Source organism: Glycine max, chromosome 6 (genome assembly GCF_000004515.6).
Source record: "Glycine max cultivar Williams 82 chromosome 6, Glycine_max_v4.0, whole genome shotgun sequence".
NCBI lineage: Eukaryota > Viridiplantae > Streptophyta > Magnoliopsida > Fabales > Fabaceae > Glycine > Glycine max.
The window spans coordinates 9,706,694-9,728,450 of record NC_038242.2 but is presented as its reverse complement, the minus strand read 5'-3'; the positions used below and the strand labels follow the sequence as shown (position 1 = coordinate 9,728,450).

Below are 21,757 nucleotides of genomic sequence, written 5' to 3'. Positions count from 1 at the left end.
AGTTGTCACTTCTAGAAAGCGGGAAAATGGAAGAATATATAATACACAATGCTAATAACCGGTCTCTATAAATTATATAATATAGTACGTAGCTAGGAGAAGAAACAGCTATAAGATGCCGCTACCACAAAATATATATGTTTTACTCAACAGTCATACACACGTGCATGCATGTCATTTCAAAGTAAAAGTGAATATCCTTAATGCAACAAGTAAGGTATATATCATCTGCACGCGTCTTCTCAAGAAAAAGAATGTCGTCAGTGCTGATACTAATTAAAAATATCATTGAAAAATAACAAGAAAAAAAGAAGGAAAGAATATCAGCAAAGTCAAATATTATTAGCCGGCAGCTTTGCAAAGCATTGATAAATTCTTGGCTGCGGGGGGAGGCGGGGGCTGCTGGTGCTCATAAAAAATGGCTGTTTGGGTCTCTGTATATATATATATATATATATATATATTCTAAACTCTTCTAATTGATTTGACGTAATATAAATTGGCCAGTCGTTAGATTTTATGGGTCAAGATGAAACTGTAAATAAAGTCCTTTATAACTAAATATTCAAAAATATAAATATACACTACATAAAAAATAAATATGTAATTAATTAAAAATGATATATTTTACTATACTGTATTATATAAGTAATATAATTTTAAATTTTTTTGAAAATATATATCATGTTTTTATCCAATTTATTTTTATGCTATAGTCTATTATTCAATTTGTATATCTCTAAAAGAAATACACACAAATATATATATATATATATATATATATATATATATAAATTCACCTCTATAAAAAATATATATATACAATTCTATAATGATTTTATACAATTTTATTTCTTATAGTTCTTTTATTTTTTTAATCTATTTTCTTTTCTCTTTCCTTTTTATTACATCTTACATCTTACTTTCTCTCTATATAAATAGAATTCTAAAAATGTATGCAATCATAATTTCCAATAATTTTTAAGGTCTCTATTTTTCTTAAACATTTAATAAAAATTTAAAATAATATTATTTCATTGTTAAAAAGTTAAGGGTCAATTTTGCTTTTAAAACTTTAAATATGATATCTAAATATAATAAATATTTTATATAATTAAAATTGTTACAATAAATATTTTGTTGTGTATAATGATAACAATTAAGACCAAACTTAAGTTCTCATGCATCTTCTTCAACCCCACCACTAATCAACCTAATGGGTTTGCTATCATAAATTTTAAAAGTAAATATCTTTTCTTCAGTTACAACTTTATAATCTTATTTCTTTTTCTCTGTTTGATTTATATAACTTTAGTTTTATGATATGTGATAAATTATTATAATTTTTTGTTGGTTAAATTTAATATATTAATCAAAATATAATTTAATTTAACTTTTATATTTGATCTCTTCAAAAAAAAAATGTTCGAACTCCGTCATTATCGTCAATTATTATCAAAATATCATCATTTCATATTAAAGCTAACATGTTTTTTCTTTATTTAATTAGTTTATTTTGATTTGATTAAGATTTTTAGTATATTTTCACATCCAAGACAATATCGATTTGATTTTCTCCTCTTTTTCCCCCAAAACAAGTTAACGAAAAAAATTACTCTTAGTAAAAAGAAAGAATTAGAACAAAAAAAACTCATCCTTGATCTCATCATAGAAACTAAATTTTTGCACCAAAAGGATGCCAAATAAATGTTTATAATTGTTTTTTAAAAAATGTTTATAATTGTCGAAAGAAACTCGAAATATAAATAAAAAATGCATTTGGTGAATTGGGCTTGTGGTTGAAGTCGCACAAATATGAGTTCACGTTAATGAGCAGAAACCAATAGGTACTCGCAGCAACCATCATCACAAAAGTTCACAACTACGGCTTGGAGTTGGTGCATGGTGGTTCTCTAACCTCTTTTCAAATAAAATGAGTGTTGCTTGTAAACCCTAGCAGCATGGTGATTGCAAATTGCAAGGGAGGGCCAAATGCTGCTGCTGCTGCTAATAGTAATAATTATAAGTACTCATTTTCTCAAGTACTTGTTATAAATAGTACCTGGGACCGTGTCTGTTTGAATAAATGCTCAACAAGTATTGATAAAGAAATAAAATAAAATGAAATATATTTTTTTATTATAACTTATATGCTTCTATTTTTTTAAATCTCTCATTTAGTTTTTCTGTGCATAACTTGATTTTGATTCATGAAAATAATATAATTTATTTTATTTTCTATTATTATTTTTTAGAAGATATCCAACGTACGGCGTTCTACATTGACAACGTTTGTTTTTATCAAAACGTTTCTAGTAAGTACCTGTTTTTTTTAAAAAAAAAATATTTAAGCAGTTATTCAAGGTTTGCTTTTTATTAAAATAATGAGAAAGAAGAAGAAGAAGAGAAAGAAAGTAAAGTTTAAGTGATGATGGAGGACTTAATTGTTCAATAATCTGTAATGGAGCTGTACTGTAGGGTCCAAAGATTTGGCGAAAATGATCATAGGATCAATATATAGGATTTGCTCGTTGGAGCAATGAGAGTTAGATGACATAATGTAATTAATGAAAAAGAGAGAGGAAACATATATTAATAATTATGATGTATTTGTCAATGTTTGTTTTCAACAAAATCTCTCAACGCCATTAAACAAAAGGAGTTAAATATCATATCTTTCGCTTTCAGGTAGAGCCACTGATACGCAGAAACAGACAACGGCTACTGGCCACAATATTTTAGCAACGTTAAAAGCAGCGCTACACAACGAAGACAAAAAACTCCAATAATTGACGAATGAGATGACCTTGTAGCTACTTCAAGCTTCTCTATTTTTGACACAGCAGCATGTGCTTCTACATATAATCAGTTTCCAGTAGTATATAGAAGTACGTAATGTTTGTTGTATGGTACAGTCCATTTAATGTGACATGTTTTTAAGGACGGACTTACACAGTGGCTTCCCCCTCTTTTTTTTTTTACTCTTAAATTATTTAATATTTTAATATTATGTTTATTTGTGGTTTTAGTTTCAAATAAAATATTGCTTATCTTTTTTTCCTATTTTTATTATTTAATATTCATTGACAAATTTTATCCAATTATCTATTCGTAGGGTTAGTGGCTTAGTGGGTGACATTTTAAGGACCATTATTCGAATAAAAATTGGAAGTCTTAATTAAAATCTAAAACTTGACTAAGGATCAAATAAGCCTCACCCAACCAACCAACCAATGGTGTTTTAAAAGCTATAAGAACCTTAAATTGTGGATATATATTTCCTTTGTCAAAGCAATGATATATGTGTTGGGGAGTTTGATTAACACTCACTCTATAAGAACTGATTTTTACATATACCAACTACCCATCTCTCTGCAGCTACACATCCATGATTGTATGAGCTACTACCACGTTGCTTGGGAAACATTCAATATTAATTTGTTAACAATCAAAATGATAAGCAGATAATGATCCTTGAACAGAAATTCGTAATGGGGAAGGTAGCTATGATTATCTGTTGATGCATTGGAAAGAAAGATAAATTAAGATGACTATGATGATTCATGATAGCTAATTAATTCACTCCACATTTTAGTGCTGCTCCTATGTGGGTCTATGAAGCTGTTTTAGATATGCCGTGGCATTTAATACTTGTAATGAAGAAATAAATAATTCCAAGTTCCCGGTTCTTATATAAAACAAAACGAACATTAAGTATGAGTGGCCTTTCCTATAATTGCATCGGCATAAGCTTGTGATAAAAAAAAAGAAAAAAAAAGAGGGCAGACATGAAAAGGTCACACTCACACCCATAGGAGCCGAATGTATTGAAATGAAGTCCCTACATAATGAGGGCAGTGCCTTTAAATCTAATAGGCTTTTCAATCTTTCTTTTTTAAATGATTGGTTTGATTCAATTTATGTGTTATATATCTTTCATTGTCAATGGTTTAAGACTTTAAGTTGGGAAATTCTTAGATGGTTGACTCTAATACTCTTAGACCTCTCCTAGGTAAAAAAAAATGAACTTCATTGGGTGTACTCTATCTAGAAAATAGAAATATTAGTGAAATCTGTCTTCTTGTAAGTTACTACCACTGATAAATGTATATATTTCCAATCTAGTAGTTATATGTGGTTTATAGAGGACGTGATGATAACTAAGTCATATGTGGTGGGACAATTGTCAGGTTCATTTCAAAATAGGGATGTGTTGTGGAATATCTGCTACTTCCACTTGCTAAATGGTGAATCTTATTGTAGAATTCTGGTATGAAGTTAGGTAAGCTCACCCGATGGAACAACTTTAGATTTATTAGGGAGACGTTTATTTAAGATTTTTGAAAAGGTATTTTTTTTACATGAAAAGGTAAAAAAAAAAATCCTAAAAATACTTTTTGTTGAGGAATGACTCATAAAAACCATCTTATTCAATGAGTGGATTCAGATTTATAATAGGAGTAGAAATATATTAAAAGTTGATTTTTGTTTGGTTAAAATATTTTTTTTAAAGTATGTTATAATTTTAGTCTTTAATGAAAGTTATTCAAAATAGTTTTTTTAATATTATAGAATTTTTTAAACTTTCATTTTTAAAAATAAATTTAAACAACATATTCAAAAAATTTCAAATTTTTTTTTTTATGAGAAACAAATGAGTTCAACAGCTTCTTCGTACCGTAAAATCTTTAAAAGAAAATCAGTTTTTCTTATCACCTAAAAATCATTGTTCAAAGTTTAAATAATCACACCCTAAAAACATGATATGAGAATAATTTCCTAAAATTATGAGAGGGTGCACATGAAATTTAAAATAGAAAGTTGTTAGCAATTCCGGGAGTTGAAATGAAAAGGATTAGGATGGAGATATGACAGACTTTTGGTTCCACGAAAGTAAAGAGAAAAAAACAGGAGGCAATGCAAAGCACAATAAAAAAAAAGCATAAAACCAATTATGTTTAATATAATTGATAAATAAATGATTCGAATTTTTAAGTATGCTGATAAGAGTTTAATCTTTTAATGGTACATATAAAAAAATTTCGATCTTTATGATTAAAAGATTAGTCTCATAACTTTGTTATTAGAATATTTTGATTTAATAAAATAAAAAACAGAGAAATGTGAAAGGAACTGCCTACAAATCTACCATATATCTTCCCCATCTAGAATCCCTTGACTTTTGGAACGCTCTTAATTCTTTCTTTCTCTCTCTGCCTCTCATTTAAAATCTTTGTCACCAAGAAATTAATAGCATCACCCCACCGTTTGAGCCAAACTCTGACGTCCTTCAACACATTACATAACTCTGCACCCTCCTCTGTTTTCAAACACATATATACATCTTTTCCTAAAAATAAAAAACAGAACAAGAAACAGAGAACATAGCACCCTCCTCTGTTTTGAAACAGAACAAGAAACAGAGTGAACAAAGAACCATCGCCATGCTTGATCCAAGAACACACCACCCCACCAATTCTTTTGAATTGTACGACGCAGCACCACACAAACCTCACACATGGGAAGCTACGAACAGTTCCGGTTTGTGGCCTTCGAAACCAGCTTTCGAGGAGGTAGAGGTTGATGATTCCGGAATATGTTCACCTCCCATGTGGACAACGAGCCCCGCACGCCGCAAGAACAACCTCCGTAGCCTCTCGCCGACGTCGAGGACGCAAGCCATAGTGAGTGGGCAGAGGGAGCTCATGGAGATGGTGAAGAACATGCCAGAGTCCAACTACGAGCTCTCTTTGAAGGACCTCGTGGAGCACCACAGGGTTGTTGATGCTACTAGACAAGAGAAAAATGTGGTGGAAGAGAGAAAAAACTTGAGCAGCGTGTACATGAAGAGAGAAAAAAGTAGAAAGGTTGATAATAATAATAAGATGGCACAGGTGAAGAGGAACGGGAACATTGATCGTGGAGGGTTCTACCTCAAAATGGGTCTTCCTTTTCCTTTTGGATCAAAGGACAAGAAGAAGAAGATGAAAAAGAAAAATGAGTCCTTGGGGAATAGTAGTAGTTCGAGAGTTACCCCTAAACCTTCTGATGGATCAGCAAAGGGTGGTGGTGTTGTTGATAAGGAGTGGTGGAAGAAGAGTCCTTTGGCGTGTAAAGAGAGTGATAGTGGTGAATCAAGTATCAATAGTGAGAGTGGGAAGAGCTCCGGTAGCAGTAGTAGCAATAGCAGCAGTAGCAGGAGTAACAGCAGGTATGTTCCAACTTCATTCCAACCAGTTGAAATTAAAAATGCAATTTTCTTTTCTTTATATGTGTTGAAATGAAATGGTGGAGAGAAATCAAGTAATTAATGGTGTGCTCTTCCTAAATGGAGAATTTATTTGGGGGAACTTTGGTTTGAGTTATGATCAGATAGCTATTAATTGCAAAGTACATGAACTAAAAAATCTAAGGACAAAATTTAAACCGAGTTCTTTATAGAGGTGCTTTTGATGTGATTCTCTAATCAAAATTCCATTTTAACATAATCTATGTTGACCTGTAATGCAAATTGTAGAACAAGACTAAAAGTATTTAAGAAATTGTGTCTTTTTGTCCAAAAACTAAACAGAAATGTTCCTGGAGATTGAAAATTTTAGTTTGTGGCTGATTGAATAAAATAAAAGCTATTCATAGCTATAGTTTCTTGCTGCAAATTGAACATTGTATGTAGATTTTCCCCCTGGTTGTTTGGTTCTTGTAACAACTCAGACCAGAACATTCAGTGATTTATCCTTTCAAATTTACCTATTTCTTAGGAAATTTATGTGCTTGAACCTTGAAAAAATATCATGCTGTCTCGATATTTGTTGCATTATGTCCAATATGTTGATAACTTAAAAAGTCAAAAAAGGAAAAAAGTTCAACGCTCAAAGAAAAGTGGCAACGAGCACAGGTTGGTTGTCAGGTTGAGTCATTTGAACTTGCTTTAACATCGTATCCTCGTTGTGCAACTGGCAATCTGTGACTGTGTCACGGTTAAAAGAGGTGATGCTGTACTGTTCAGTGTTCAGGTTGTTGGGCAAAGAAAGTAAAGGGGGCAACAACTAGGCCTTGTTTCTAAGCTACTAGTTGCGATTATTTTCCTCCAATACTAATCTGATTAAGCAAGGAATTATGTGTATACTTTGAATAAGGGAAATTGCGTAGAAAATTGAGTAATACTAGTGACTACATTGTTTGTAAACAATAACATAGATAGTAAAACTTGACCTACCAAGTACCTACCAAATACTAATTAATTTTTGGATGTGATGCAGGCGTGAGAACAGTGGTAAGCGTTGCTGGCCTTTCATCCGCAGACCCAAAAGTCGAACACAAAAAAAGTAAGAGATGCTTCTGATGAAACAACACAGTGCTCTGAGAACTACACATGTTCATGATCCTTAGAAGCTTTATGATCTTCATAAACTCCTCACAAGTTTTACCGCGAGTCATTTGATAACAACCTAGTACCATGTAACTTTTTATGAATGATGAATGCACATTCAACTAGGAATCTCGAAAAACATGTATTGTGAGGATGATGAAATCTGTATAAATGTCACAGTGCTTCATGTAATTAAGTTTTTCTGATTTTCAGACATGATAAGGCAAATACAAGCATGCCAATAGAAGGTGTACCAAGTTTCGATTTTGTATCTATACCCTCAGATGAATATGAACCTGCATTTGGAAACTTTTTATGATGGCTTGGATGAAGGATCCCACAGTTGAAATAGTTGTTACCTTAAGTTATAGATTTCTGAGTGATCTAGGAGAGCATGAATTTAACATGTTATGTGATGGTATTTGGACAAAATAAAGATTTTTAAAATTATTGTAATCTTAATCAATCTCAATTTATCTTTTATTTTTAAATTTTAAATTGACATATTATTTCAATAAATATTATGTGTCTTATTTTAATAAAAAAATGTAATTTTTTTTATAAATATTATCTCTTCAATTTATTTTTATTTATAAAATTTTATTTAAATTTAGAAATACTCGTATAGTGTAAGAAAACTTACTAGTTGAATATATAAAATTACTTATGAACGAGAAAAAAGTATAGCCATCCACTCAAATTATTTTATTGAATGAAAATAGTTAGAATGACAGCAATAATTTTATTTTAATGTGAATAATGTGATTGAATTCGACCAAAAATAACTTTTCAAAAATATTATTCATGACTAGCTTTCTTTATTAATAAAAAAAACACGTATGACGACTGCGGAATATTTATGATCAACTAACGCCGATTTCACATAATTCACAGAATGATGTATTGATGCTGGAAGGGGACTCTTCTAGATTTTAGTAACATAGGCTTCTATGCTCCATAATTTTGCAGGAAACAAATGTACAAGTCAAGAATCAAGTGGATCTTATTATGTAAAATAAACCAAGTAGATCTTATTATGTAAAATAAACATAAGAAAAATAAATGGTATTCATTGTATAAGATTTATCTAAATACTACTAAAAAATGGTTATATTTCACTAGTAGGAACCCAATTTGATGAAACGCATTTTCATATTACCACCTACGCTATTTAGAAATTTTGTAAAATTTGCACTATATTAGCAAAATGTAAAAAAGAAAAAAACGCATTAAATAGATAAGAAAAAGCTTACATGTTATGTCACCATTCACTGTAAAAATATTTAAAAGAAATAAAATAAAAAATTATAATTATATAATTATTAGTTAAATAAAAATAAGAATAATTTAAAACTAAATAAGCCTTAAGATAATTCTTATTTTCAAACGATACTTTTTTAAAATGTTTATAAATATATCATCATGTCTAATAAAAAAAATCAACTATTAAGTGTATGAATCATTTTGGGCCATCTAATTGCCTTTACTATTGCCTAAATTATGAAGGCAGTTGCTATATTCATTCACTCCCACTATATGACCACCCCTCTTTCTTCTCCGATATAATTAAAAAATGTACACCCCCCTCTTAAGCAATCACACTCAAGCACTGCTCATTTATGCAAATGATGTCAATGTCAATGCAAATGCAACTCTGTTGATGAATGAAGTCCACAAACACCAGAACAACATCAAATTTGGACGATTTGGAAGCACCAAAATGACATAAATTCAATGGTGCTAGTTGTAGTTCAAGAATGGTTATGGATGAACTCATATTTAGGTCATGGTGCTGGTGTTGTGGAAATATAAAAGGGTTTGATTGCTCACTTTACGTATGGTGTATTGACCCGCAAAATTGATTGTTTGGTCCAATTTAGGTAGCCCTATCGGGTTTACAACTAGGAAAGAGGTGAGAAATAAGGACCACAAGGACACTTGGAAGCATGCTCGAGTACTATGGAATATTGTTGATACCATTGTTCCTTATAATGTTGTAGAATCAATACAAATGTAAAGGAGTACTAGTATTTTGGTACCAACTCCATGAAGTAGTTACATGGTTGGCTTTGGCACTTCTTGTAACAAGCACAATCCTCGTGTTGACCGTTTAACAAGTGTATCAAAATATTCAAGTAGTAAAAACTCGGAAGTTTAAGTGTCGATTTTCTCATGAATTTTGTTTTGTACTTGTGTTGAATAATCTCCAATTTATAAAAAAATGGAAGATGAGATGAGGTATAAAAGGTGAGAACAAGAGAATAATAGTTATTAATAGAAGACAAAGGAAATAATAGGAAATTTAATGAAATGGGAATGTTAGGACCTAGCATACGTTATATGCCTAAGATGTATTATTTTATATTTTTCTCTACCAATTAGGTGAATTTTTCCTACCCACATTTATTAGAATACTTGTCACTGATATCTCACAATGACAATCCTATTTTACATATTCATCTCCCAAATGTCTTTGCAAAGACTCAATAGATAAAATACATGAAGTTCTAATTCTAGATGTTTGCTTTGATGCATGGGCATACTACAATCACTCTATGTCTAACAATGATTTTATTAAGATACATCTTCCTTTTAGTTCTATTAGAAATTATCCTCTTTTGAGCGACTAATCCCCAAGATTGATGCATATAAGACCTTCCTTGTATTTCTATTAAGGATTATCCTCTATCGAACACCTAACCCCTAAAGATGATGCAAGGATAAATGATATATGAAATTAAAGTAAGAAAGGACAATAGGAAAGAAAACACCTGTTTGCATTGATAGATATGAAGCATACAATACATTTTTTGGTTTTTTAGGCATGTCAAGCCCTAACTAATGGTTTAACCTCTCATAACCATAAGGGGTCTTACACTTGAAAAGGGGTATAGAAACTGATGGAGGAGAAGGGATGGAAAAAGGAAATATAAAATAATGGAAGAGAAGAAAGAATTTTCTAAGGGAGAGTTTTTAGGCTTTAGGTGTGTATTAGAGTGTTCTGAGACTTGGTGTGTCCCCTTTCCTTAGCTTGACTCCCTTTTTATAGTTGCTGGAGTGAACATGGATCTGCGTACTCGCGCTAAGCCTATGATGCTCGCTTATTGCGTGTGCCTATTTTCACGCTTAGCGCGACTCTTCTCGCTTAGAGCCAGTGCGTGTTTTCGTGCTTAGCGCGTCTCTTCTCGCTCAGCGCCAATGCCTGTATTCGTGTTGGGCGTGTGCTACGCGCTGAACGCGTCTTAGGCATGACCTTTTTCATATTTTTGTTATTTTCTACATCTTTTTGGTTTTTAATCCCTCATTTTCATATTTGCAAACCATGAATGAGAAAAACATCATTTCTTAACAATTAAGCATAAACAATTGCTAAATAAATATTTTTAAGATTATTTTCATTATATTTTTATTATAAAAAATAACTCATATTTAGCAGTTATCACCTCACTTAATATTAATATAAATCCTTTTGTAGTGAAAAAAGTACACAAACACCAAAACAAGAACTGTTATGATAAAAAGAACAAGCAATGCAAACTCCATCAGCATTCCTAGTACATTCACTAGACAAGAAGAACCCTTTGGAACCATTTGATCCATAAGGCAAACAAATCCTCAAATCCTCTCTAACACACAAGCTTGTCAAAACTAGCTTATTAAGCACATTCACATTGAAAGCAAACTCATCAACCGCACACAAACTAGCTTTGTAGAGTCGAGGCAAAGGAGGATCAAAATCAGGTTTAGAAGCATTGACCAACCAAACAATCTAGAAGAAGATCATCTTCCCTAATCCCGCATGCGGTGAAATTTGAAGAAGCAATAGCCATAAAGCCATTACCTTTCTGGGATCACTAAGGAATTCAAATCACCCCAACATCCATCTTCACACAACATAAATGATTATCCCCAATTGAACATAATCTAGTGGAGGATTCAAAAACGAACACAGGTCGCCCCAACATTTTAACTCGTCGAAAATGCTGAAAACACACATGGCACTACCACTAGTCGCCAGAAAGACAAAACTATTGGAAATGTTTCCTAAACTCGCCCAAGTGAGTCTCCAACAAACTAGTACATCGTCGTTTACATCGTCACAAGTGAACCTCTCGCTAGGAAGCTAATGAGAAGTCAGAGACTAACCAATCATAGAAGGAAGCAAGAATCCCATTGTTGTTTGCTGCAAATAGGGGGTGAATGAGTTTCACGGGAGGGGGAGGGGGTGTAAATATTTTGGAAGGGTAGTTGGGGAAAAAATTGAGAAAGGGGAGTGTATTAGAATATAGGGGAAGTGGATATAGCAATTACCATTATGAAATGACATTGACCTGGGCTATCTAAATCTGTCCATGTAAAATGTTCATAGTGCAAACAACATATTAGCCACCTTCGGCCTTTAAATGTCCTTGTCTGCCAAATCCGCTTACTTCTTTTGCTCTCATTTTCATGTGTTTGTTGGAGATGATCCCCAAATGTCCATAAGTAATTGTTGGCCTTTGATGTTGATTCCGCTCCATTAGTATTATCACCCTAAATTGAGGTTGGTTCCTGCAACAAAACCTGAATCACTATCACCAACCTATAAAAATTTCAAAGTGGTTTTACTTATGCATCATCTCATAAATAAAACGTAGTTATTTGTCCATCAGGAATTCTATTTTGCTAAAATGGTTTTTCTAGAACGGTATGCACGTGTCCCACTTTTCTTCATTCATGTAATATCTAGTACGTATAGGTAGACCAAACAAACTGTTTTGTTTATTTTATTATTTTTTGAGGATAAAATTTCAAACTCATATTCAAAGAGAAATGAATTAGCTAGAGTGAGAAAATGAGAAATATGTCCTCATATATCTCTTACATTATTCAGGCGCATACGTGACTATAATTGATAACAAATCTAAATATGAGCATACGCACGTGGCTGTTATGTCAATCTTATGGACTGTCCAACAGTTCATGTTGAGACGTTGTATTGGGTGGTATTCTTCTTCCCTATTAGCTAGCTTGAGGGTGGTAGACGTAAAATCATCCTGAAGAACATAATGAGCGTTCTTCTGTGGAAATAAATAAATAAATCAACCTACATGCTATGAGGATTAGGTAAGAGATGGAACTAATACTCTAATTCAGGTGGTTGAATCAAATATACAAATATTATTAATTTTTTAATATTTTTCTTTTATTCCTACATATAAAAACAAAAGGTAAGAGATACATTTGACTTAGGGATGGATAGAAAAATCTGTTAAAGAATGCATTTAAATAATTAAATTTTAATAAATAATTATTTAACTAATAGGAACTTCTAAAAAAATATTTATTGATTTTACATTAAAATTGTTATTTTTATTTCAAACGATAAAAATAAAGAAATGTAATAAACGTTCCCGTCACTGATTTTATTTTATTTTATTCAAAGATAAAGAAATTCTACAATTTATTGGATGTCAATTATTGTTTATAGAAAGAAATTCTTGGCTGGAAATAAATCCAACATTAAATATTAATTAAATACATATATTAATATTATTTAATATATTAAATACATATGTTTGTGAGTATAAAATTAGTTATATATTAGATTCAATAAATATAATATTTAATATTATTGTGTACTGATCTATTTCTCAATGCATGGAAACTAATTAAGGTGTACTCTAAATATTTAACTACTAAACAACCTACAAAATTACCTTAGTTTCTACTTTTTCTTAAACAAAGCATATCTTGTTTCTTAAAAAAAAAAAAAACAAAAAGAAAAAACAGTGCATTCGATTTGACCAGTGTGAATGGATTCGTGGAATAACATTCGTGAAGAATAATCTACTATTTTATTGAATAATTATTTGATATAATTTATATTAACTATATTAGTAACCGCGCGTGCAAGCTTCATCAATGATTCAATGTGCAGTATATTGTCGGCAAAAAAAAAGTACAGTATATTATAAAAAATTGTTACAAAATTAAAAAATAAAAGAATATTGATTTTTTATCAGCAAAAGAATATTGAATAAACACATGATAACAAGTATATTAAAAAAATAACTATATGTTTTAATCCAATAATATGAAGTATTCATTAATATTTGCTTCTTCTTCTTCTTCTTCTTTTTTTTCCATGTCGATGTGAATGTTCTTACGTGCCTTTAAAAGAAAGATTTGACTACAAGGTTGATTAGTCAATCTCCACCGTTGACAGCAGAGTTTTTTCTTGCATGATAAAATTCCGAGCCAACAAGTACAATTCTCATTGACCCTTCCAAATTCAAATGCCACCCCGTGATTCCAAGCCAATCCAATCGAACACGACGAACAGAGACAAATAAACGAAAGAAAAACGCGCTTATGACTTGGTTAGATGCGTTTCTTTCATTCTCCACCAAAGTCAAACTAGGAAACCTCACCAAATACTATTAAACAATTAGCTTCACTTCATATTTTAATGAATAAGGATAAAGCAGAAACAATTTTATTTTGCCTACCCTTGTTTAAATGGTTGTATGAAAATATGTTGCCAACACTTCACATTTGAAAATATGTAGCTAATAAGACTTTTATCGTCTAGAATATTCCTATCTGAAATTAAAAAAAAAAAAAGAAATTGTCTTGCTCATAGTTAGGACGTCTATAACCTGTCGACATTGAAAATAACAAATAATATAAATTGATAGACGAAAAGAGTAGCGGGCAGTGACAAAGCAAAAGCGTGGAGTGGGTCTTGCGTTGTGTTGGAATCCCAAATTCATTTCTGTTTCTCATTCTCAATTCTTCTTCTATTCTCATTCTGATTTGCCACACACGCAGGTAACGTTTCTCTAACCTCTCTATACTTAATCTATGACTGGGTTTTGTTGTCTTTGTCAACACTTCACTTGGTTCCTTCGATCTCTGCAATACAATCCTTAATCTATTTCTTTCGATTTCTCTTCTCTTGCGTCATGTTTCCAACTTAGTTCTTTGATTTGGCGTGATTATGATTTTGCCTTTTCCCTCCTTCTGCACGATTCAGCCTTTTACTTCCCCATAGGGTTTATTTGACACTTCTGGATTTCGATCAACTTGTAGATTGAGTTTCTCTGCTGTCAATTGCTCAATTTTGATGCTGATTATGTTGCATTCTTTCTTTCTTGAGTCTGTTTTTTTGTTTTTATTAACCACCTATTGAATTGACGGAATGAACTGGGCTTTTTGAATTCTAGATCACTGATCAGATTAGTGTTAATGATATTTGGTACGATGCACTCTACGATTTCGAAAGGGCTTTATTGATATTGTTACATTGGGTTTGCAGAAAGGTTGAAAATAGTGGGACTTGATTCACTGGAGGTGGAGAAAGATGGCTAACAACGCAGCTGCTTGTGCTGAGAGAGCAACTAGTGATATGCTCATTGGTCCAGACTGGGCAATCAACATAGACTTGTGTGATATCATTAATATGGACCCTGGGTATTGTTCTCGTCTCTCGCTTTGTTTCTCTTAATCACTAATCGCTGCGGAAATCTCTAGCGCTTTGCTTGGAGAGTCAGTGGTCTGCTGTATGAATACAATCATACATGATAGGAAATTTATTTTTCAAATCAAACTGAACTAAACTGGATTCTTATTTGGTTGGTTTTATACCAAAACTGCTTCTACTGTAGTTCAGTATGTTCATCGGTGATCTTGCATCCCAAAGATGTTAATTTCCTGTTTTTGTTTTAGAAAATAAAGACGTCTTTGGTACTTCTTTTACCCTCTTATATGTTGGTAAAAGGTGGGAGGGTAAGTTTTATCTTGCACTCTTTCAGTGTTCTGTGCTGTCTAGATAGTGTGAACAAGAAAACTGCCTGGCCTATTGTATTTGACAGAGTCAACATTTATTGTGCATCTGGACATCACTACATCATTTATTGTTTTCTCAAGTTTTGACTTGCCGTGTGTTTATGTTATGGACTGAACTATTTTTGAATAAAATGGCTATCTTAACTGCTGCTAGCCCTTTTCTTTCTCATAAAGCGACTGCCAATTGTTCGGTTTCATTGAAATTCTTGAAAAGGGGATCAGCGGGACCACTATTAGTGTATCACAAATATAACTGAACCAATAAAAATGTAGGTTTTAATTTTTGAAGGATTGTTAAGTTGGAAACTTTAAGTTCTTATCACATAGAAGACAACGGTAGGCTGTCTTAATTCTGAGAATCAGTTAATTTAGTTGTATTTTGATGGCTTAATTACACCTACCTAACTTTAATTTCACCAGTGTTGATTTTGGCCTGTTTATTTTACATTGGAATAATATTGCCCCCCTAGTTTTCAAATTGATGCAATTTAGTTACCTTATATCATTTTGCTATTGATGTGACACTCTTTTGCTGTCATATGCCACAGCAAAAAAGTGCACTTGAATATGGATAAATCCATGTCAACAATAGACGATAAATTCAATTGTATCAATTTGAAATTGTGGACATTATGTTGTTTCATTCAAAACTAGGGGGAACTAAAACCAAAATTTGATGAAAACAGGAGCACCAGATGTGAAATTAAGCTGCTTTTGAATTTGATCTTGCATTTTAGTTTTGGATCTCAAGTATGTTATTGATTCAATTGATCCTTATGTTGATTTCTCATGGATATTCCTTAATTAAGTTGTTCCTGATCTTCTGTTATAACTAATTAAATTTTCAGGCAAGCCAAGGATGCTTTGAAGATACTCAAGAAGCGTTTGGGCAGTAAAAATCCAAAAATACAGCTTCTGGCTCTTTTTGTCAGTATTTTTTTTTTCTTTTAATTTTCAATAATTGTTGAATATTTCATGTACTTGGATATAATGTATTAAATATGTGTTATCAGTTATTACTTATTACAAATCATTACATTTTTAAAGGTATGTTATGCAAAAATCCTCATGGTCGTACCTTATAAGTTTTTATTTTGCCATGATAAAAAGAGATTAGGTGCAGAATACTTTTAAAAAAAAATCTTATCCATATATTTGTACAGATGGTTACAAAAAGCAATGATTACCTGACATGGGTGCTTTGTATTTGATCTAGGTACTGGAGACCCTTAGTAAAAATTGTGGTGAAAGTGTATTTCAGCAGATCGTTGAGCGAGATATCTTACATGAAATGGTTAAGATAGTAAAGAAGAAGGTATTTATTGGTTTTGCCACTTTATATTTCATTTTTAATCTTCCTTCTGTAACTGTATTTGGAAGTGGAAGACTTTCTTATCCATTGCTGCCTTCTTTTGATCTGATTGTACAGCCGGATTTAAATGTGAGGGAAAAAATACTGATTTTAATTGATACATGGCAAGAAGCTTTTGGGGGCTATGGAGTTTATCCTCAATACTATGCAGCATATAATGAATTGAAGGTGAGCTCATGTGCATCTAGATATTACTTTCTGAGATTAATTTATGCTTTGCAAGCAATAATTGTCTGTTAAACGTTATGCGTGAACAGTTCTGTTTCTGTACATTTGTACTGTGACAAATGTGAAATGCTTTTCCTACTAGAGTCATGCTAATTTTTCCTGCCTGTCTGCAACAGATTATTATAGTTGTTTTATTTCAGGGTCAAATTAGCTTGAGGTCATCATTGTTTTTTGTGGTATTTTTATTAACTGGGTTAATGTGCTATATTGTTACATGAGCTGCATCCAACAGTGCTTGCATTGTTGACTCTTCAGTATCCAATCTTGGAAATCCCACTCTCTCAAACACTTGTACACTGATAATTAATTGGCTGATTTGCACTTTTTTCCACTCATCTTTCATGTTTTTGCAAATTTTGCCACCAACTTTTAAGATTTCACACATTTAGCCACCCAACTTTTAAAATTCCACACATTTTGTCACCTAACTTTTTTTTGCACATTTTGCCACCGGACTTTCAAAATTCCGTGCATTTTGCCACCCAATTTCAAAAAAAAAAAGCCTAATTATAACATAGGGGACAAAATGTGCGGATTTGAAAGTTGTCTTGGGTGGCAAAATGTGCAAAAAAAGAGTTAAGTGGCAAAACGCGCGACATTTCAAAAGTTGGGTGGCAAAATTCATGATAATGTGAAAGATGGTTGACAAAAAGTGCAATTAAGCCTAATTAGTAGTATATAAAAAATTAATGTTCAAATCTAGTATATCATTATGCACACCAATAGCATATCAAACTCATTGTTCTAAACTAATATATCATTAAGTTGATGCTTTTTGACTTAGAGCTAATGTAATGTTTTTGATAATTAACAGTCTGCTGGAGTTGAATTTCCACCACGGGATGAGAATAGTGTACCATTCTTCACTCCCGCTCAAACTCAGCCAATTATTCATTCTGCTGCAGAATATGATGATGCTACTATTCAGGCTTCTCTTCAGTCAGATGCATCTGACCTTAGGTGCTCTTTGAACTTTATCACATTCTTAATATTCTGATCCTTATTTTTGTTGTGTGGGGTGGGGTTAGTAAATGGTGTTATTATATATTTTAAATTGTGTAAGGAAATTAACAGTTTATTTATCATAATAAGGAATAATGTAAATTGTTGGTTTCTTAATTTTGAATTTATGCATTTTTGCACAAGTTCCCTGCTTTATATAACTTGGATGTATATTTTAAGGTAGTTCACCATTGGTAGAAATCTGCTCAATTCCAATTGCAATGAACTTCATTCATGCTTGGAAAAAATGATAAAAAATAACAAGTTGACAGGGTATTTGAAAATTTGTTCATAGCTACCCTATCCCACACACTCACACTGTTAATAATGATGCTGTGTGGCCAGCAGTTATGCTGTCAATGACTGCTATACCATGGTGAAATTTATAAATTTTATTTAGCTTGTTATCCGTTTCGGAAATTGTTCCATCTCAACATTGGACCATCTCTGCCTCTTATACATTTGCTTGTAATTTTTCCGCGTATAATTTTATTTTAATGATTATGATGTGTTGTTTATTGTAAATTGTCTGCTGTAAATACAAAGAAGTTAATCATGTCTATTTGATTTTATCAAACACTGTTTACAATTATATGCCAATTCTTGAATTTCTTATTTCTAATTTTAAGTTTTCCTACCCATTTAAATATGGAGCATACTTGTGGTTTAAAATATGAAAAAATGGAATTTCTCATATTTTTTTACAAGCATACTTTTGTCTTATATTTGATTAATTATGGTGTCAATGTGTCATTTCCTCCATAGTTATGAGATTCTCCCTTTGAACACTTATGTATATTCGTAACATGATATTTTGGAACAAAGCTTTATACAATCAATGCAAAATAGGATCTAACCACAAAAAGGTTTACCATCCTAATTCTTAAGGCATGTGATTTTTTTTGGTTCATGGGTTGAACTATAATGGTATATATGTTCCTCTCTGGCATATGCTGGTGGTGTTATTTTTTAGCAAACCCTTTCTTACATATTTACTAGGAGAATTTTGAAGCTCTTCTGAACTATTGCTCTCTTTGTTCTATTTTTGGTTGTTCTAGGAGCCCCCCCTCCCCTCCTCTTCTTTATCTTAATAAGTCATTTTTCATGGGAAAAAAAATGTTGGTGTTTGTTTTATCTTTCTCTAACTTGATTTGCTTATAAGCAGTTTGCTAGAGATTCAAAATGCTCAAGGACTAGCTGATGTATTGATGGAAATGCTTAGCGCCTTGAATCCTAAAGACCGTGAGGTATATTATTACTATTTCTCATTCTTTTTCTGCTGGCTTCATTCTGGAACCTCTGTTTATTCTTGTTTATGAAGTATTAGTTTGAGCTTTGAAATTGCTGTATTTCCACATCCATCTTTTCATATTCTGCTAGTTGTTGTGTGGTACTATGGAATTCATCCCATATAGCAAATTGAAGTAAGCAGGTTGTGAGAATTAGTAATATTCTGATTACTTTAAGAAGTATGCCCCAACCCTGGCACTGCTGAAATGTGTCATCTTTGGGTGAGACTCCTATATGTTTTTGTGTGACTCCAAGGTTTTCTAGTTATTTTTCCTTCATGCTATAATCTTTGGTCACAAGATATCAAATTTCCAGTTCCAATATCAAGATCATTCATGATTTACAAAACTTAGTGGGCCCAAGATCAAGTTACTTATTATCTAGTCATTGTACAAAAATCAAGCATAATTTATCATCTAGAAGAATGAAAAATCAGTCAGGGTACATTCATAACTTTGAATGGATCAGTGATTGTTAAACCCTTCTCCTTTTCTAAATTTAAGTCATAATTTGTTAACTCTTGCTTACCTTGATGTTCTGAATACACATTGTATTTAGCTGAGGTTCAAGAGTAGCTAACCATGAAATTTTTTGGGGCATTAGAGTTCAGAACATGATTGGGTCCATGAAAACATTCCTTGCAAGTGCAGAACAAAGATATAATTCAAACTTGATGCTTTTGCTTGTCTTGATATTAACTTTTTAGCTCAGTGCAAAAATGTCATGACAAGTTGTCATTATTCATTTGTTTCTTAATATTCTGGACAAAATATGTCAGGGTGTGAAGGAGGAAGTGATTGTTGATCTTGTTGACCAATGCCGTTCGTACCAAAAGCGTGTCATGCTTCTTGTGAACAATACTACGTAAGTTTCTTTTTCTCTCCTTTAGTTACCAAGTCTCTTTGTGCAATTACAAAGAGTGACTGTAATGGTTCACTTTCAGGGATGAGCAGCTTTTGGGTCAGGGATTGGCACTGAATGACAGCCTTCAGCGAGTACTCAGTCGACATGATGACATTGTGAAAGGAACTGCTGATTCTGGTGCTAGAGAAGCAGAAACTTCAGTTCTGCCACTTGTAAATGTAAACCATGAAGATGATGAATCAGAGGACGATTTTGCTCAACTAGCCCATAGGTGAACCCCGAAAGTTCTGGCGAACATTAAATCCTGGTTATAGTTGCTTCATCTTTTTTAGTGGGCAATGGGGTAGGGGAGGGAGGGCGGGAGTCAAAGGCTTGACATATTTTCATTTGATAATTGATATGATACCCTATATAGTTGATATATATCCATTATTCCCAGTAACTGTGAAAAGAGATCCTCTAATACCGTTGTCCTTTTCTCTTTATTTTCAGTTTCATAAACATTTAAATACCATGATTTCAGGTCATCACGTGATACTCAGGCGCCGAATCGGAAACCAGCCTATGACAAGGCAGAACCTGGGAGGATAAACCCACTCATTCCCCCACCACCAGCATCAAAGAAGCCAGTCTACTCTGGCACTGGCATGGTTGACTATCTCAGTGGTGATACATACAAGACAGAAGGATCTCCTGAAAACTCAGAACCCACTTCAATTGCAGCTCCCCTTCATTCTAGCCCTAATCCAACCTCATCAACTATTCCATCTCTGTCTTCCTCTCGTCCTCATGCCATGAGTACCTCATCTCCAATTTTGAGCAGCCAGCCTGTGTATGATGAACAACCATCTTCTGTGGACAAATCTTCAGAGGGTCTGCCTGCAGCTCCCTGGGACGCTCAATCTCCTGGCATCATTCCGCCCCCACCTTCAAAGTATAATCAGAGACAACAGTTTTTTGAACAACAAGGTGCATCTCATTCAAGTAGTGGATCCAATTCCTCGTCTGACAGCTTGGTGGGACAAACTCAAAATCTCTCCCTGAATTCATCCTCCCCAACCAAACAACAGAAGCCAGAAGATGCCCTTTTCAAGGATCTTGTTGATTTTGCAAAATCCAAAACCTCATCATCTTCCAAACCCAATAGGTCATATTGATATGTTGTGTTTGTTTTATGGCTTTTGCTGGTACAGTTTATGAATGTTGTTTATCACATTTTGCTTCAGATCACTGAGACGACCGTTTTATGGTTGTTTAGGACCCTTCGGATATGAATTGACCATGCGTGTACTTACATATATTGCGTTTATTCATGTATATTGTTCATATTGAATTTGTTGCCTTATGTTTTCAATAATATCAGATTCTTTTAAGGATCAGAGTCTCTTCAAATTCGCTGGTCGCAAAAAGGGAATGAGTAGTTATAGCACGGGCAATTTTAAGCTCTTGCATAGCTCCGAGCTCCAACTGCTCTGACCCTAGTTTATGATCGAGAAATTAGAGAAAAAAATGTTCAAGCCCAAAAGATAGATACAACATGGAAATTATAAAGTAAACGGTTGTAACCCGTGACTGTTAAACAAGGATGATGTTTTTATCAGTGTCTGCCACCTCAGCCCTCACCCAGAGTCTAGGGAGAAGTTGCATGGAAATTAGAGTTATCCTGCAATCCTTTTGATAAGGAGTTGGACCTAGGGTGAAACCTCTGGACTAGATAACATATTAACATTAATCTGCTTCATGCATGAACTTAATCCATTATTGAGGAGGCCAACATTTTAAAAAAAGTTATTGATGGAAAA

At 32.8% G+C, this 21,757-nt stretch overlaps 2 protein-coding genes across 4 annotated transcripts; both read left to right on the top strand.

The window, feature by feature from the left end:
* The first annotated feature begins 5,172 nt into the window (after positions 1–5,172).
* LOC100796235 (uncharacterized) lies at positions 5,173–7,819 on the top strand. Of its 2 annotated transcripts, none has more exons than XM_003526614.5 (2): positions 5,173–6,211; positions 7,260–7,819. In XM_003526614.5, exons 1-2 carry the CDS (start codon positions 5,445–5,447, stop codon positions 7,327–7,329), a joined length of 837 nt encoding a protein of 278 aa, XP_003526662.1. In that variant the 5' UTR covers positions 5,173–5,444; the 3' UTR covers positions 7,330–7,819. The 2 variants fall into 2 exon arrangements, with proteins under 2 accessions (XP_003526662.1, XP_040872341.1); XM_041016407.1 differs by having other exon boundaries at positions 5,174–6,199; positions 7,257–7,819.
* Positions 7,820–13,876: 6,057 nt separating this feature from the next.
* LOC100795713 (TOM1-like protein 4) lies at positions 13,877–21,288 on the top strand. Of its 2 annotated transcripts, XM_003526613.5 has the most exons (10): positions 13,882–14,182; positions 14,670–14,824; positions 16,048–16,126; positions 16,416–16,514; positions 16,629–16,739; positions 17,614–17,759; positions 18,967–19,048; positions 19,870–19,955; positions 20,035–20,226; positions 20,479–21,288. In XM_003526613.5, the coding sequence occupies exons 2-10, from the start codon at positions 14,715–14,717 to the stop codon at positions 21,110–21,112; spliced, it is 1,539 nt and encodes a 512-aa protein (XP_003526661.1). In that variant the 5' UTR covers positions 13,882–14,182; positions 14,670–14,714; the 3' UTR covers positions 21,113–21,288. The 2 variants fall into 2 exon arrangements, with proteins under 2 accessions (XP_040872340.1, XP_003526661.1); XM_041016406.1 differs by having other exon boundaries at positions 13,877–14,182; positions 16,416–16,739.
* Positions 21,289–21,757: the final 469 nt, after the last annotated feature.